Genomic DNA, 17,397 nt, shown 5'->3' on the forward strand with positions numbered 1-17,397 from the left:
GGAAGTCCACATGGTATCCCGACATGTCCCGTCTTAATAGCGTGAAGAGGAACTTAAGCATTCGCTTCAGGAACGCACTAAGCGATCTGTCGCAAAAATACTAAAGCAAGCTACGTCACTGGTCACTACTAATATCTAGTCTAACTTATCTACTGACGAATGCGACTCCGATGACCCCCAGAAAAGAATATATTCTGCTGTGCCTAGAAGCAACAGAAAGTAAAAGTATGCAGTTGACTGTAAAATGACTACTTAAAGCGATTGTATCTTTCGATGGCTAATTCATCGAAGGAGGATTTGTTCAAAACCCATCGACTAATTGCGAAGTTAGAATCGTGCAATCCTTCCATAGTTTCATTACTTATGAAATCTGTTTTCCTGGGGATACCGTTAAACAAAGCTGAACCTCAAAAAGCCAAGAGATCGCTGAGGTTCATCGAGTCAGAATTCCCGAGTTTCATTGAACTTGTAAATAGAAATAGAAATTATCTTGCGTTTTCGGGGCATCAATTTTCTCACAGATAAAACGACAAAAAGAAGGCTTTCAATTTCAGTGACTCGTAGGGACAATGCTTCTTGAAGGCATGATCTAGCTTGTCTTTTTGAAGATTAAGTACTCTCCAATAATCAGGCACTGGGCATCGTTGATATTATACAATAAATAATACAAGCTATGTTGGGGTCAATTATGCTATCTCAAGTTGTTATGATCGTGTTATATTGCTATCAACGTTTGTTATAAATGTGATATTCGTAGAGAATTTTTTGTTAGAATTTTTGTTATTTTAACACCTAACGGTTTCTACTTTATAACAAAATTTGATAGGAAATTTTTCGTAACAAAATATCAGCATGAGTTATAATTGTGTTATTTCCTTCTGATCGGGTATGTACCAGCAAACCAGGTTGACATCGATGGTGTGGTTTCCGATTCGAGCTTGAATTGCGCAGATCTGTTGAAACACGTGGTTGGACCCGTTGCTTCAGCCAGTGAAGACACTGGACTCCAAACGATTAAATTCAGTATCAGTTGGAGCTGACGGGGTCACGTTTAGGAGTTTAGTATTAGGAGATTTTAACTCCCATGATACGGCATGGGGTTGTCCTCATTCGCGGGGGGCTTCAAGGGTGCTACAGTTTGCAGTATCCCCTTAGACCCCCCTATGAATGATACATGTATCGATACGGCATATATTGCTTGACAAAAAGATTATATGTTTAACTGCTGTTACCTGCTACTCTGCAAACTGTAGCCACTTAAAGTTACGAGTGGACAAATTAGAAAAATATTCATAAAACCTTAAAAAAAAGAAATAGCGAATTGGAATGTTCCACCAAAAATGGGTTTTTGAAGCATGTACAACTTTCCAAAACATTGCAAAATATTCCAAAATCAAATAAAATAGTTATAGAAAAAAATTTAAGGCGGTATCTCGATATGTACTTTTGTTTCACTTTTAAGTTTTTTTACTTAAGATATAGATTTTTTTGCATCTTCAACAAAGTTTTTCTTATAATAAGAAGGAGGAACAAACTATCCATAGACACTTAACCATTGAATTAATAAATGAGTTTTTTTTTATTTGAGTATATACCCCCTTAAACACAACTTGCCACCACTATATTAAAGTACTCAAAAAATAAAGAAATTTTTCTGAAGACATCGAAGTGTCATACCCAACAGTTTCATCGCAAATATCAATGCCCGGCTTTTTTGACTTCGTCCCACTGTGTGCATTTTTATGACGTTTGCCGCGGCATCGCATGGCAAAACGTCCATTGTTTCGACAGTTCATTTTAATCCAGAGTGATCTTAAACCTATCTAGAAGCTTTTTTTATTTTGATTATAGAGGTTTTAATTTTAGGGTCAATCGCCACTTTGTCGGGTTAGGTTACACTACCTCCACCCCCCATCTAGCAAAGCGATACGACTCGCTATGGAGCTCCATTTTGAGGGCTTTGTTTGGGAATCGTTCTTGAAACTGTATTGAGGACATCTGAAAGTTTTGAACGATGCGATGTTGGGAAAAATGTGGTGTGCTAAATATATACTGATTCACACTTTTGATTTAATATAAAAATAGTATTTATTTAATAATTTCTGTAACAATAGATTGATTATCGATAAACCACTCTTATAACGTTTAGTTTCAAATTTAGGATTGTTCTGTAAATTAACCATGATTATTTCAGTTGGTGATCGAGGGAATTCTCGTTCGGTAGATCATCATAAAAGAGCAAGTCTGATTATGTCCGGATGACTTTAAGCTAAATTGACCCAGTGTTCCACATGTGTAAATCGCGCCCAGAACGGCCAAGTGAGCATATTTGGATTGTAAACTTGTATGCTGTGCCTAACCTGCATACAAACTCCCTGAAGTTATGGTGTGCTCTGCGATCGCACCTCTACTAGCTTGTGACAGTCTTCAGCCAGAATCTGAACGGTGCAATGTCGATGAATATCGCATACTTTGTAACGTCACATTTCAGAGTATTGCTATCCACTTGCCCGTTCGATAAAATTCCCCGCAGATAGTACTGGTTTCCCCTTTTTAGAACCAATCCACTGCCGGCATCCCCGATGCAGGGTGTTGAACCGTGTCCGTCCCCGCAGAATACTCGTGCCGTGCTAGGGTAGGCTCGCGACCAGTTTTCGCTGCACTGTTTCCCGTCAACGACGGTCATTTTGATGAATGTTGCGACTGAGGTCGAACCTGTCTCCGTGACACCCCATCCAGCCATCACGCCATTCTCACCGACAATCGTTTGCAAGTCATTGTCGCCACGCCAGGCGCATATGGGACTTATGTAGTCGGAAAATTCCAGTGATTTCTTCAACCGTAGCACTGCCACGTTGGAATCGCTGAGGTCATCGTCCGAAACGTACTCTTCATGCGGAATGACGGCTTCAATGTCAGCAAATTTCGCGTTATCATCGAGGAAGTTGTCAATGTTGTACATTCCGGGCATTGCAAGTATCCGTTCTGGGCTGAGCAGTTCGCCCAGGTAATAGAAGCACTTTGCAGCCGTAAGAAGGTGTTTCCTAGTGATAATCGTACTGCCGCAAAAATATTTTGGATCTCGTTGATCAGTGCGGTCGAATAAAGGTACAATCCAAGGAAACTGACCTTTTTCAGTTAGTTCCCCATTAAACGATAGTTTGTTTAGGAAGGACTTTGATGGTTTGCCGCATACGCTGGAAGAGAGGAGATGATGAGTGAGTACATTGTAGATTTGGGTGATGTGCACTTACCGGTTAGAAGTTGTTAATACTTGAGGCGCAGGAGTTGTTCGTATTGCGATGGGAGTGGTGGTTTGTGGTCGTACGACAGGTCGAGCAACTGCAGGTCTGGTGGGATAAACTGGCGGTCGAGAAGTTTGAGGTTCGTAATTCCACTGGGGGCGGGTTTGAAGTGGCGGTTGTGCTTGAGGCTGCGGCTGAGGAACGTTTGATTGTGGTTGTGGCTGAGGCTGAAATCCTACTGAGTTTGTAACGGGTGGACGATGGAATCCAAAGCCGTTCATGTTTTGGGGCTGCAGCTGAGTGTACAAGGTATGCTCTAGGTTTATAGTGGTTATGACACGTCCTGGAGCACGATAGCCAGTGCATAGCGTTTGTCCATTAAGTGAAATGGAGAGTACTGTAGGCAGAATATTCTGCAGTGGAAAGTTGACCCGGTACTGAGCTGGTAGACCTCGCACGATGTCATTGAAGGTTGCTTCGCGAGATTTCACTAAAGTGATGGATCCGACGTTATCCTGGAAAGAGAGAGTACATATACATTTAGTTACTGCGAGTCACATGTAGAGGAATTCATTCGTTCTGTGACTCTCAGACCGATCGATCTATTGTTCCAGTCCGTGTAGTGTAACATTAAGAAGAATAGTTATCTTGCGCATTTTCCGCCTCGTCGAAGTTTCAGTATTTTTCCCTTCTTTTGTGTTTTTTCTAATTTACCGTTATCCAACCAGTGAGCAGTGATGCAGTGTTTTATCTAGTAAGCCGTCTGGGTACCGTTATATACACAAGTTAATTACCACAATATTACTACATTTCCCATTTTTTCTATAATACCAACTTGCACTGGACAATAGGCCCGTGCAAAAATGACTTCCCCTGACAGTGGTTCATGTAAAGGTGAGACGGATGTCGAAACAAAATTGGCTCCCCGGCTCAAGGTTTATCTATGCTCGCCCACGGGGGGTTTGAATTTAATGCAGATTTCTCGAGTTCTGACGGAGCGATATTCGGTCGTGCCAGAAATATCGAAAATACATCCTGATAATCCTCGGGTGATGACAAATGGCAAATGATATTGCTGTGCTACGATCCTTTTACGAAGGAGTATAGGGTATATGTACCATCAAATGGATGTGCCGGGGTATTCTCCGATTCGAATTGTGCGGATCTGCTGACACATGGGGTTGGCTGTTTTAAAGACCTCATGCTCCAACCAGTAAAAATACTGAAGTGCAAACGTTTGCATTCAGCATCAGTCGCAGCTGGTTCGGAAGAGGACATACTACGTCAAATCAGACTCTTATCGGGTGACCTTCACCGGCGTTGTTCTACCAAACTACCTCCTCCTTGCCGCGGGTCCTGAACTGCACAAATTGCAAACAACTGGGACACACAGGTTCCCAACAGAGCAAAAAGGATCGTTGTGAGAAATGCAGTGGAAATCATGTGGATGATTCCCCCGGGGGGGGAGTTTGAAAAGTGTCTCTACTGAGGGGAAACTCCCATGATCTTCCGACATATCCCGCATACAAACAGCGCCAGGAGAATCCTAAGCGCTCCCTTCAGGGACTCTCTAAGTGATCTTTTACACAAATGCTAAAGTTAGCTAAGCCATCGAACCCTAACAACTATACTGACTTGTCTGCTGTCGAAGACAACTGTGATGAACCCCAGGAGGGAACATCTTCTGCTGTGCTTAGAAACAATAGAAAAAGGAGGAACATTTCCTCTCCCAATCTTCGTTGTAAAGACCAGAAGGTGTCACTTCAAGGTCCTCCAAAAATAATTACTCGAGAAAGTACTGGTGCAAAACCGAAGCAAGTCGCTCCCGATCTCAAAAATCTGAGATCAGGAAAGGAGTTCCCAGCATTTCCTGAGACATCAAAAACCCCAGGTGTTCCCATATCTCAGCCACAGAAAGAAACCAGCGCTGGCTTAATATTTTTTTTCTGATATTGTGGACCGTATTTTTACAGCTTTGAATATTTCTGAGCACCGGGATGAGACAGAATCAAATTTCACTTGATGAAGAATCTGCCAAGAGATGCTTCTTGAATTTATTTAATAAGTTTCTTGAGGGTGTGTCATCGCTTTACGAAAACTAGGGTCCGATCACAACTCGTATCGACCGATTGCAATGCTTTCCTGTATTCGGAAGTTGTACGAGAGAATGATCCTGTTCTATTCCAAAAATCAGGCCGAAGCAAATAGCTTACTGTCAAATACACAATTTGGCTTCCGCAAAAGCAAAGGGACGAACGATTGCCTTGCGTTGCATCAGTGTTTTTAAATATTAAAGGGGCTTTTGATTCGGTTTCTGTCAAGAGTCTTTCTGAGAAGCTGCACTAGTATGGCCTTTTAACGATTTCAAACAACTTTTTGCCAAACTTGTTGTCGGAAAAGCACATGTATTTTTCGCATGGAGATTTAGCGAGATCACGATTTAGCTAATTTATGTCAACGACATAGATGCTTGTCTTGACATGCTAAGACAGCTTGCAGACGACGGTGTGGTTTCTGTTGTGGGACCCAAAGCTGTCGACGTACAAAGATCATTACAGATAAGGACAATTTGTCTGTTTGGACTATTAAGCTGGGTATCGAGTTCACCACGGAGAAAATTGAGCTAGTTGTATTTACTATGAAGCGTAAACCAGCATAACTACAGCTTCTAATAATGGGTCAAACTATCGCTCAGGTCTTCACAGTAAAGTAACTAGGAATCTGGTTCGACTCAAAAGGTACCTGGGGTACATTGGGTATCTGAAACTGCAGTACCAACAAAGGGTCAACTTTGTCCGTACAAAAATCAGAACATAGTGAGGTACCTTGGTGACCGAATTAGTCTGTATCAAACAACAATACTGTCTGTAATGGAATATTCTTCTGCTTTCGCTCTGCTGAGAACATACATTTCTTTGAACTCGAAAGAATTCAGTTTCGTTGTTTGCGTATCGTTTTAGGGTGCATGCAGTCTGGAAATCTTTTCCGGCGTTCTCCCGCTGAAAAATAGATTTTGGGAACTCACATATCGATTGCTCATTCGAAGCATTATCTTGAACCCATTGGTGGCTGAAAATTTCGAGAGGCTTGTTGAACTCAATTCTCAGACCCGTTTCAAGTCCCTGTATTTTGACTACATGGCGCAGAATATTAACCTTCCTTCTTACAATAAGAACCGTGCTCATTTCTTACATACTTCTGAATCTACGGTTTTCTTCGACACATCCATGAAAGACGAAATTCGTGATGGTTATTCGTATGAATCGGACTTACGGATGCGGATTAAGCTAATTAACCATTTTTCCAATTTATCATTCAGTATCGACACGAAATGAGCCTAGCTGTCAACGTACAATGTAAGAGTGACACCCAATCGTGATGACAGGCGAAAATCACGACTAAAGAAAGAGTGGCTAAATTGTACGCAACATTGTAGCCCAAGAAGGTTTGCATTATAATGGACGATGAGACATACGCCGAGGCGGATTTCAAGCATCCCTCAGGTCAAGAGTTTTATACGGCTACCGAAAGAGGAAACAATCAAAAGCTTAAGCGTAAAAAGTTGTCAAAATTTACGAAAAAATGCTTGGTTTGGCAGGTGATTTGCACATGTGGGCTGCTAATCGAAATTATCGTTACAACTTGTACGGCCAATCGAGATGTTCAAGGATCAAAGAATGGTTAGCCAGATCTAGCTTCCTACCATTACAGGAAAATGGCTCAGGAATAGTAGACCTCCCACAACGTGCAAGTCGTGCCCTAGGATAAAATCCTTTCAAACTCACAAGAGTTTGAACAATTGAAAAATATTTGGCACTCGTTTAGCGGAATCTCACGAAAACTTTGAAAATAGTTGTAAATGAAAAACAATTCAAAACAGTTTAGCATAATTGGCATCAAAGTGGGCACAACAGCATATGCCAGTAGCGAGCGGTTGGCCTTTAAGGTGCGCTGAAAAGTCAAAACGAGTTGGGACAAGTGTTCCATTTTCAGGTACACACTAAATTACTGTACGAAAGTCGAACTGAAAAAGTAAACACCAAAGCGACGCAAAACTGGGGCTCCACCAAACGTGTCAGAAGCGCCTTATCAACCCAATTCAGATCTATTCACAATAAATGGCGTTTATATCAAATCTAAATTGGAAAGAAGAATAAATAACGGACCTGTTTAAAAAAAATTCTACTGCAAAAACATAAAAAAGTAGCGAAAATTATTGTCGACTTCAACCCTCGTTTTCACAATTTCGTTGCAACACAAATGGATCAGAAAAGTGGTCTGTAAAATAGGCCACCTCCTTAACCCTTAAAAAGGCAAGGGGTCTCCGAGGCCCGACTAGTTATAGTACTCTAGTTTCAATGAACTTGTAATTTGAAATATAAAATATCGAGCGTTTTCGGGCTTTCGATTCTCTCACTGATAAAACGACAAAAATAGGCTTTTGATTTCATTGGATCTTAGGTGTGTTCCTTTATAAAGTCACAATTTAAGCTTGCCTTTTTGAGGGTTAAAGCTATTTACACCTACCCGATCCGCTTCAGTGCCGGTTCAGTTCCGTGTACGGCCGCTAATATTCTTTCATACAATTCAAATGCGAGCATTCACACAGTCGACACGGAGCTTTCATTAGGGCTTAAGTCGCAACCACCGAGTGGACATGATCACAATAGATATTAATTATAATTTATACAATAAAACCGCCGTTTAGAGAATAATTTTGTGAATAATAACCATTCGCCCCTGTTCTGTCAAAAAATGTTAGTTTAGCCTTTATATTCCATATGAGAAGAAGGGCCTAAGCCTAAATCTCGAAGAAAATGTATGTTTAGCCGTTTTGTCTTCTTTAATTATAAATTGATCTATAAACAATTTTAACTAATTTTCACCTCAATCTTGTAGTATTTTAGTCGCATAATGCCTTAATAGAGAAAACGCAGTTTGTTTACATTTGCGATTTAAGCCCTAATGAAAGATATATGTTGAAGTGTGAATGCTTACATCTGATTTGTTTGAAAGAATATTGTTGTCCGTGCACGGAACTGAAACGGATCGGAGAGATGTAAATTTGGCTTAAAGCAGTAGCAAAGATCAACAAAATTGTCGGAGCCCAACCAATCCTGCTCTAATGCTGATTTCGTTTTATAGTCGCTCTAGGTTCGTTCGGAACTGTCATGTTTATTTAGATTTTGTAAATATTAGGGCGAACTTAGAGCGACTCTAATCTAAAAACCAAATTAGCATAAGTTGAACTTCTGGTTGAAATGTTGAGCCACTTGGGATTTTTTGTGTTACCAGGTGACTATTTGCTTCGACTTTGTGCTTCCTCGAGCTGTTACATTTGGCGACCTCCCAAGAAAATTCTTTAGCCTTTAAAAGGAATCTCTTCTGCCCAAAGTTTGCAAAACATGACGCGCGGTACAAACAGCCGACCATTTTGTCGAAGAAGACTCTGACTTCTCGGTTGTCAGGTTAAATACGAGTTTGAAGAGACATACAATATTGTCCCGTCCCGCGCGATTGCCACTGGAGAAAGGGGTCCTCGAAATAATCAACCTCTTCAGGCCACGCATAATCATCACGAATCGGTGACCACACTGTGTCGATCTCAACTATATGAACGAATATGTAAACGCGGTTGTCCTTCATAAATGCCTTATCGCCAGCAATGTCATTTGCTTGCTTGAGAAAGGATATCACAGTTCTGTGCTTACCTGAGAGAACTTTCGAGATATTTGGATCTTTTACAGAAGAATTATCATTAGTTCTCGGGCCCAGAGCTCGGCGCAAAGTGATAACTTAAAGAATACGAAAGAAGAGACAGAAATTTTGGAATATATAAGATATTGAATGACGAGTCAGGGGGTACTAATGCAAAAATGCATAAGTGCCCGGCTATCTTTACTACGATGAAAGGCTGGATACTACCGCAATTATCTTAAAGAATGTGGAAAAATGGAACTGATCATTAACAGTATCTTTGTGTCACTCGCATGTGGAAAAAGATTGGTGGGTAATGTTTGGGACATAACCAAAAAGTCGTGTCCGCACTTGGAAGGGACCATCCATAAATGACGTAGCATTATATGGGGGAGGGGGAATTTTGTATTTTGTGATGATGAGTGACGACAGGGGGGTAGAGGGTCGTGACATGCTACGTAGCTTTTTTGATGGGGAATAACTAACATCGTTTTTAATTTTAAAAAATGCCGTGACAAGGGGGAGAGTTATCGTCAAGCTTCGTAATTACCAGGGGGGTGGGGGGGGGGGGGGTATTTAGAGGTTTGTGAAGAAATGCTACAATGGGGGAGGAGGTTGTTAAAAATCACTTAAAAATACTACGTCATTTATGGATGGTCCCAAAAACTCCACCAACTAGCTAACTCCGAAAATTTCACCTCGTATACTGGTCTTGAGATATAGACTCCTGAGTGGTTGCTTCATCCATCGCCTTCACACACCTTGTGTCAATCGATTGCACGAACACACAGTTCAATATTTGAAGCTTATATTTACTTAAAATGAGCGGCATTGAAACACGTACGAGCTTGTTTCGAATCTGTTCCGCATTTTTCAGTGTTTATATGCGTATTTCAAGTGTAATAAACATTCAACTCCTCAGTAACTCGTTTGCTCAGTAAACCTATTTAGACGCTCAGTCTCCCGTAAAAATACGTCACCTTCAAACGCCCAGCGTCACCTGATTTCACAAAGCCGTCCTCAAAAACATTCCGTACGTCGCCGTCAAACATCTGTCTTTGTATGATTCTACAGAAAAAGCTACCGTGAACTTATTTTATTTCACAAAACTTTGTCGTTCTGTTTGTGCTCTATAACTGGATTTCATTTTTCACGTCGCTTTCAAAAAATTTTCTAAAAAATTTTTTTTTTAAAAAGTCATATAATTCAAAATTGAATAAAAATATTTAAAATTTCTCTGACTGATATGTTAATTTTGTTCAAATTTCCATCGGTATATTTCGTCCTCTGCGCCCATTGTGGGAAGAAATAATAAGCCTGGGGGTATGCAAAGGACGCCATTTTCCATGAGTTAATCAAAACTGTCTTGTCAAATCAGCGAAACTTCTTTTGTGAGGGAACAGCAAGTTGCATCGTAACGATATTAACGAGACTTTTTTTTGGCGTAAAGTAACCCCCGATGACGGTAGTCTTGAAACGCAATTTTTAATTGATACTTAACTACTCAGCGCTAAAAGGTTACTAAATTTCATTTACTGAATGATTTGAAGTAGTATTCATTTAGTGGAAATTTCTCTCAGGTTATAATCGGACCTAAAAGAGCGGTAATACGAAGTATACTTTTGAGTTAGAGGCAGTATAAGACAAACAAGTGTTAGTTAGTGGAAAAAAGTTCAATAACTCTGTAACGGAGGAGATTTGAGGGCATGTGTAGAAAGTTTCCAACATAATCAGAGTGCACATAATTTTGTTTGACAATTCCACCCTTTATAAGCGGTTTCAAATATGACAAATGGTCCAGATAAAACCACTGCAGAACCGTGTAAAACATACCTCTGGATATAAGAAAGTTAGCTGAAATTTAAATCCATTGCATGAACAGTTTTAAATGTACACCCTTTTCGATATTATTAGAACAATATTCCATATTATTAGAACAATTAGAACACACCCGAAACTAGTAGTAATAATTGTACGAAAAAATAAATTATCCTACCACGAAACCGATTTGAAGAAAAATTCAATAAAGCTTCGTTTGTCTACCATTTTAAAATTGGTTTCAGTGCTTTTCTCCAGTTCATCAAATAGTGAATATTTTATGCAAATAAAAGATATTATCCAATATTTGACTGGTCAACTATCATCACCCCCTGATCGTTATGGTTCTAAACGATGATTCACGATCAAATGACATTCTAGAATAGAAATTCATGTTTTATTCTGTGAGTAAAACAATACTCCTTGGCAATACATATATGGCAACGAATAAGATCAACTGCGAGCCTGATACAATTCACGATCCCGGCTTATCACAATTTTGCGTCTCGAAAAGCTATTTCCCCAACTGGCGAGCATTTCAAAACCGGTTGACGAAGACGACAACGTCAGCGGTGTCGATGTTTTAATGTGCTACTCAAAATTTCCCCACTAGTCGTAAAGCACCAAATGGTTTAAAGCCACTTTGCTGTGATTTACTTGCTCGCATGGTCGGAAAGGGGATTTTTCCTGTAACTAGACCCAACGAAGTTATCTATTATGAACGGCCACGGCCGCCGCATGCAAATGCATACTTCGGACCATACCATGCTAAACGAGTTGGTTTATTTATTGACATAGGGAAATATGCGCTTGGTGGAATTTCCCACATATGTTTGAAATCGAACATCGACTTACCGACGCTAGTTGCGCTCCGATCGATAGATCAACGTTGAGTTTTGCCGCCTGTCCTACTTGAATGTTGTTGATTTCGATGTATCCGAATATTTGATTGGTTCCTGGATCAACCTGGTAGGTGAATACATCCGGGCATGGTGAGTCTAGATATTGTGCTCCGATTGAACTGAGTCCTGCCAGGTAGAGTACCAGTGCCAAAGCATGGAATACCTGTGTCATTTCGTGTCGTTATTAATCCGATGTAATCAATCTCACTTGCTCTGAGCAGGTACATTAATGCAGAAAAAAGATTCACATCGTTTCTGGCGACTTCAGTAGAGAGGTATATCCGATCCGGAAAATTGACTCGCGTTCTGACTAGAAAGTCAGACTCTAATTTGCTACTATGTTTATCGAAACAATTCTCGAGTCTCGAGTCTCACTTGCTTTGCGGCACACGTTTATAGAATATTATAACAAGCTCGTTAATAAGTCATGTGAATGTAGATATTAATCAGCACTTTTAATTAATATTTTGATTATTCGAGCTCACAACTATCAGGTCCCGTATTGGGGCGGAATGATCTCCGCGATCACCACTCGCGAGTAATTTGCACTAACATGCGATCCTCACGCTAGCAGATCTATACGTATACTGACTAGTGCCTGGCCAGCCATTGCATTGGCGGGATGGGGATGATAATCGACTGAGCGATCTTCGGATAGTGAGGTTTTCTCTCTTGTTAGTTTCTCTCGTCGGATTTTAGTTGGAGTATGATTGTTTTTGGATTTACTACTTTATACACAGATGTAGGTGTCAAGTGATAACGACGTCACCCTCAAATTATGCCTATGAGCTGTTATCCTCGTTCTCTTTTTTGAAGCAAAAGACAATTTGTGGTATATTTTACGAGAGAATGAAGTTTTTGTTAGTATCTATGCAGGGTATGCATCCTAATAAAAACTCATCTATTCAACCGATCGTTTTCAGATCTTCAAAAAATAAAATAAAACTTATTACTAAACTGTTTTCATGCTCGTTTTACCGTTTTACGCAATTTCTTAGCCATATCCAAATACAAATGCCTACCACTTAGTACTGCTCTTAAGGATTTTTTACAACGATTGGTTTTGTGTGGTAATCATAGGCGTCTCCACATGCACGAATTGGTCAGTTCACCTAAAGCAGGTCGCCAAATTCAAGGGACAAATTTTTAGGCGAACGAATGATGATGAACTGACCTACCGTCCCACAAACTATCCGGGATGCTCTCTTAATTTGGAACTAGACGAAGAATGACATTCAAGAATAATAGAAAAATTCCTCTCACTCTCTATTTCTGTCATTTCATCATAACCAACTGGCCATCCTTCAACGAATCTGTGAAACAGTTAATCTGGCAAACGGTCAACGAGCTTTCGCTCCGAAATTATACTGCATGTATCATCCGGCCTTTCCAGACCAGACTGTTTCGACAATCATTCTCAATATACAATTAAAAATTCTACTGAACGGAAAATTGGTTCATGTAATTTAGTTTTTTAAGATATCTAGCCTTCCCATCTCTGATTGGTAATGCCGTGTTTGTGCTCACGATTGTTTTTAGTTGCCTTTTTCACTTACAGATCACAAAACCCGCGCTGAAGGTGCTGGCTATTGATGTTGGGGTACTTGATGCTGTGTTTTCAATTGAACAGGTCCCACAAATTTGGCAATCTTATGTGGTTCAGGCGATTGTAGTTGGATTGATTTGCCGTAGATGTGTTGGCAATCGGTTGTGATGTATTCTCTTGACCATCTTCCGTGCAAGGTTTTCCAGTATGCACCGTTTAATAACAGTACTTGCACATAGGAATCTTCCCATCATAGATGTATAGCGTGGCTAGTTTAATTATAGTTATGTTGAGTTTGCATTGTATAGTCAAGAAGGGATAGATTTTTCAATCCACATTCTCACCACCAGAGCATCATATTCGGTGAAAAAGTTGCTTCAAGTATCAGGTGAAACGGGGGTACGCGTTTATAGGTCGTATAACCTTACCTCTATACTGTCATTTTCTATATTCACGGGAATCTTAATTTCAATGCTTATTTTTCATTTTTTTGGCAATACAAATACATTGAGTACTTATTTTGATATCATCGGAATATTTCAACAGTTTTCAATTTACTCTCACTGATAGAAGATCTGTTCAATGTCAAAACACAATTTCTTGCTCTCGATTTTGATCTTTTAACCGTTAAAACGACGCAAACCATATCAACCTAAGTGATCATTGCCGGCAACATCACAACATCAAGTTTAGTTCTCAATTTGCTATCAGACTCAAGTACGCTCAGTATCAAAGATAAATTTCCACATAACAGCGTGTACAGTTATGTTACTATATATTGCATCCGTGTTTGAATCCTGATATCTTGTTAAACTGAAAAGGGAGAAGACCAATGTTCCATTTCCAGTGGTTTTTGGTAGATTCCTCGTTCAACGGAATACGCGAGAAATTAGGAAATTTGAGGTCTTCTCTGCAAGCTTTTTAAAACCTTTTATTGTTTGTAAACAATTTTGCTCAGTTTATTTATTTCACAGTTTTAAACCAACACGTGTCCCTGCGTGCCCCTCTCTGGAGCCGCCAGTGTTCATAATGAAGATAAAATATATTCTATGCGTAGTTCATTGAGTACATTGAATACATCCGTTTTAAAGTGACAATACAGAATTGATAGGAATACAGACTCATTGCACAATTCAAACGCCATAACCACTTATAAAGTTTTTACAAAAATCCAAGTGGGAAAGACGTTTTTGTCGGATCGCCCAACTCTTCTTTATATTCAAAAACAGTCGTTCTGTCTAGCAGTTTGATTACACGGTGCTACAGTGATTTTGTACTTTTCAAGAGACCTAGTATAGGTTGTAGGTCTCATCAAATGCAACACAAAACAATGTATGAAAAATGTAAATCTTGATTTATAGCAAAAAAACGATTTTTCTAAAATATTGACACTAAAATTTTTTTTGCGTAATAATTTTTCAATCGATTTTAAATTTTTTGAAAGTTTTGGAAACAAAAAGAAATTTCCTTTCCAACGGAATGCTATGTTATGTTCATTTGTTAAAAGTACTATGCGGTTTTGGGACAACAATATGAAAGTTACCATTATTTTGCTTTTTTTTCATTAAAAATATAAGAATAGCTCAACATTTTTATTAGGAAACATCTTTGTTTTAATAAAAATTTAAGGAGAGCATTTAATTCCGCATATTTTTGATCAAAATCGGTTGTAAATGGCTGAGTTATTAATTTTTTCTACAAATTAGAAACCTGCTCGCATGAACTCTTAAGGGATTAGTGAGGTATTGTCTCGCACTATATGATGCTATAATTATATCTTCCGTTATTTTATCCAATTTTATGTTCAAAGTTTACACACATACTTTTTAATGTATACGTAATCGAGAAAAAAAAATCTTTTGTTGAAAATTTTATATGAGACCGTCCTCTTAAAAGTTCATGCGAGCAAGTTTCTAATTTGGAAAAAAATAATAACTCTGCCATTTCTCAACCGATTTTGATCATGAATAGGTCGTTGGATACAAAATGAAATGTTTTCCTTAAATTTTTATTAAAACAGAGACGCTTTGTAATAAAACTGTTGAGAAATTTTCATATTTTTAATCAAAAATAGCCAAATAATGGTAATTTTCATATTCTTGTCCCAAAACCGCATAGTTCTTTTAGTAAAAGAACATAACATAGCATATCGTTAGAAAGGCCATTTCTTCTTCTTTCCAAAACACTGAAAATTAGCAGTTTGATTATTACATATAAAGCATAGATCCCGGCAAAGCTCAATAGCAAGAGCGCCCTCGAACTGGGTATCAGGGCCAGCTTACTTCTGGGTAATCGGAGGAGTTTCGCGATCAACTGTGCAGAGTAAAGGTTCCATCCCGGGACTTTTGGCATTCCCGGGATTCCCGAATAGAAAATCGATGGTAGATTTCACTCATCGCTGCGTAGTTCCTTCATTATTCGCTTTATTTTGATTCAATCTTAATTCGAAGTGATGCTGATCCAACTGTGCCGGGAACGGATTCGATGAATATCTTCTTTCACTTAAACGCACACTACCCTGGAGCAGCTGAATCATTTCATTCAAGGTAACCAAAGAAGATGCTTTGCATTAAATTGATCCCATACCATCGAAATGCTCTGCAGCGAATTCCAATTTTGGACAGTAACGTCAGCAGCTGCATTCAGGACATCGTTCCAATCATAACCAGAAAAGAATCAAAACAAGTTGATATTGTATAAACTGAGTGATGATATATCAAACGATTTAATACTGTGTAGTCCTTCAAATTGACGTCTTCTGGCAACTGTAGGACAGATATACATGCAATCAATCAGGTTTGAAATTTTTTAAATTTATTATTTTATTTTCAAGAAAACAAGTCATTTTTTCTTATGTGTTCTAGGAATCTCGGGAATTTTCTTTTATTTATTTCCCGAATCCCGGGAAGCTGAAAATCGAAGTGAGGCTGTCCAGCGCAGGTTCATACGATATGCGTTACGTCAATTGCCTTGGAACGATCCGCTGAACCTGAACCATACGAAGATCGTTGTCGATTATTAGGACTACACACTTTAGAAGATCGTAGACCCGCGTCGTAAACTACCTTCGTGTCTAAGCTTCTTATGGCTGAATATGATGTTCCCGATCTTCTATCACAAATTAACCTCTACGCACCAACCCGTGTCCTTTGTTCTCGAACACTGCTGCACTCTGAAATGCACAACACTAACTACGCTGCCAACAACCGGTATTTGAAATGACCCGTCGCTTCAAGAATTATAACGACATCTTCGACTTCGTCATTAGTTTCGCGCATGCCACTTTAGGACATTTCTTTTTAGCATAGTTCATTAAGACTCAATTATTTAAATACAAATACAAATACAAGAGAATTTCGAAATTCGCTCCAAATCTTCTGATTAGACAGGCAGATTTGTAGATGCGTAGAGCAAAAATAAGAACTATAGCTGTATTTACCTAGATTAAGCAAATATTATATTTGAACACACGATGCTTACAGGTTTCATTTCGGAATTCATGGATTTTTAGAAAATACAAAAGAGAAGTTTCAATGAATTAATTTACTAAACTAGTCGGAATTTTATCTACTGTAGGACTGTTCACTAATCAAAAGGAAATCCCCTGGTTACTGTTATCTTGCAATTTACGTAAATTTTGTTAAATGTAACCAGAGCTTAAAAAAATTACATCCCTGCGTGAACTTGAAAGAGAACCGAAATTCAATTCCTGCCCGCCGCGATGAATAAAATGTTTGGTTCGTTTCCCTCGTCATTCATTCTCCCGACATAGCGCATTCGGGTTTGCATATGGTCGGTTTCAGAAGCAAACTGAATTTTGTTTCTATGCTAGCTCTGAGAGGGATTATTGAGCGAAAGGGCACTAGACATGGATTACTCAGCTAACTAATGCTCGAAGTGTCCACATAACAACAAATGAATGCTTTGGTTGGTGAAGAAATTTATATTTCCTTACATTCGATTCTGCTTGAAATTTCAGTTAGTTGGAAAGTTGAATGACCGAGGCGTTGAATCTGAATGTCAGTTTCGATAAGCAGAAATAGTTAACTGATTTTGAAATTTCGAAGCACTGAATGTAACATTGATGACACCACTAGAATTACTTGAAACTTTAAATATGAGTGAGCTAAATAATTTTAGCATCACACTTGCTTCCGACAAATCAAAGAAAACACATCGCACTTGCTTC

At 39.1% G+C, this 17,397-nt stretch overlaps 1 protein-coding gene across 1 annotated transcript; it reads right to left on the bottom strand.

Moving 5' to 3' along the window:
* Positions 1-2,063: 2,063 nt before the first annotated feature.
* Positions 2,064-12,238, bottom strand: LOC131684979 (serine protease gd-like). The gene is made up of 3 exons (XM_058968287.1): positions 11,616-12,238; positions 3,255-3,760; positions 2,064-3,197 (listed from the first exon to the last, which is right to left on the bottom strand). The coding sequence occupies exons 1-3, from the start codon at positions 11,832-11,834 to the stop codon at positions 2,411-2,413; spliced, it is 1,512 nt and encodes a 503-aa protein (XP_058824270.1). The 5' UTR covers positions 11,835-12,238; the 3' UTR covers positions 2,064-2,410.
* Positions 12,239-17,397: the final 5,159 nt, after the last annotated feature.

Source organism: Topomyia yanbarensis, chromosome 2, assembly GCF_030247195.1.
Source record: "Topomyia yanbarensis strain Yona2022 chromosome 2, ASM3024719v1, whole genome shotgun sequence".
NCBI lineage: Eukaryota > Metazoa > Arthropoda > Insecta > Diptera > Culicidae > Topomyia > Topomyia yanbarensis.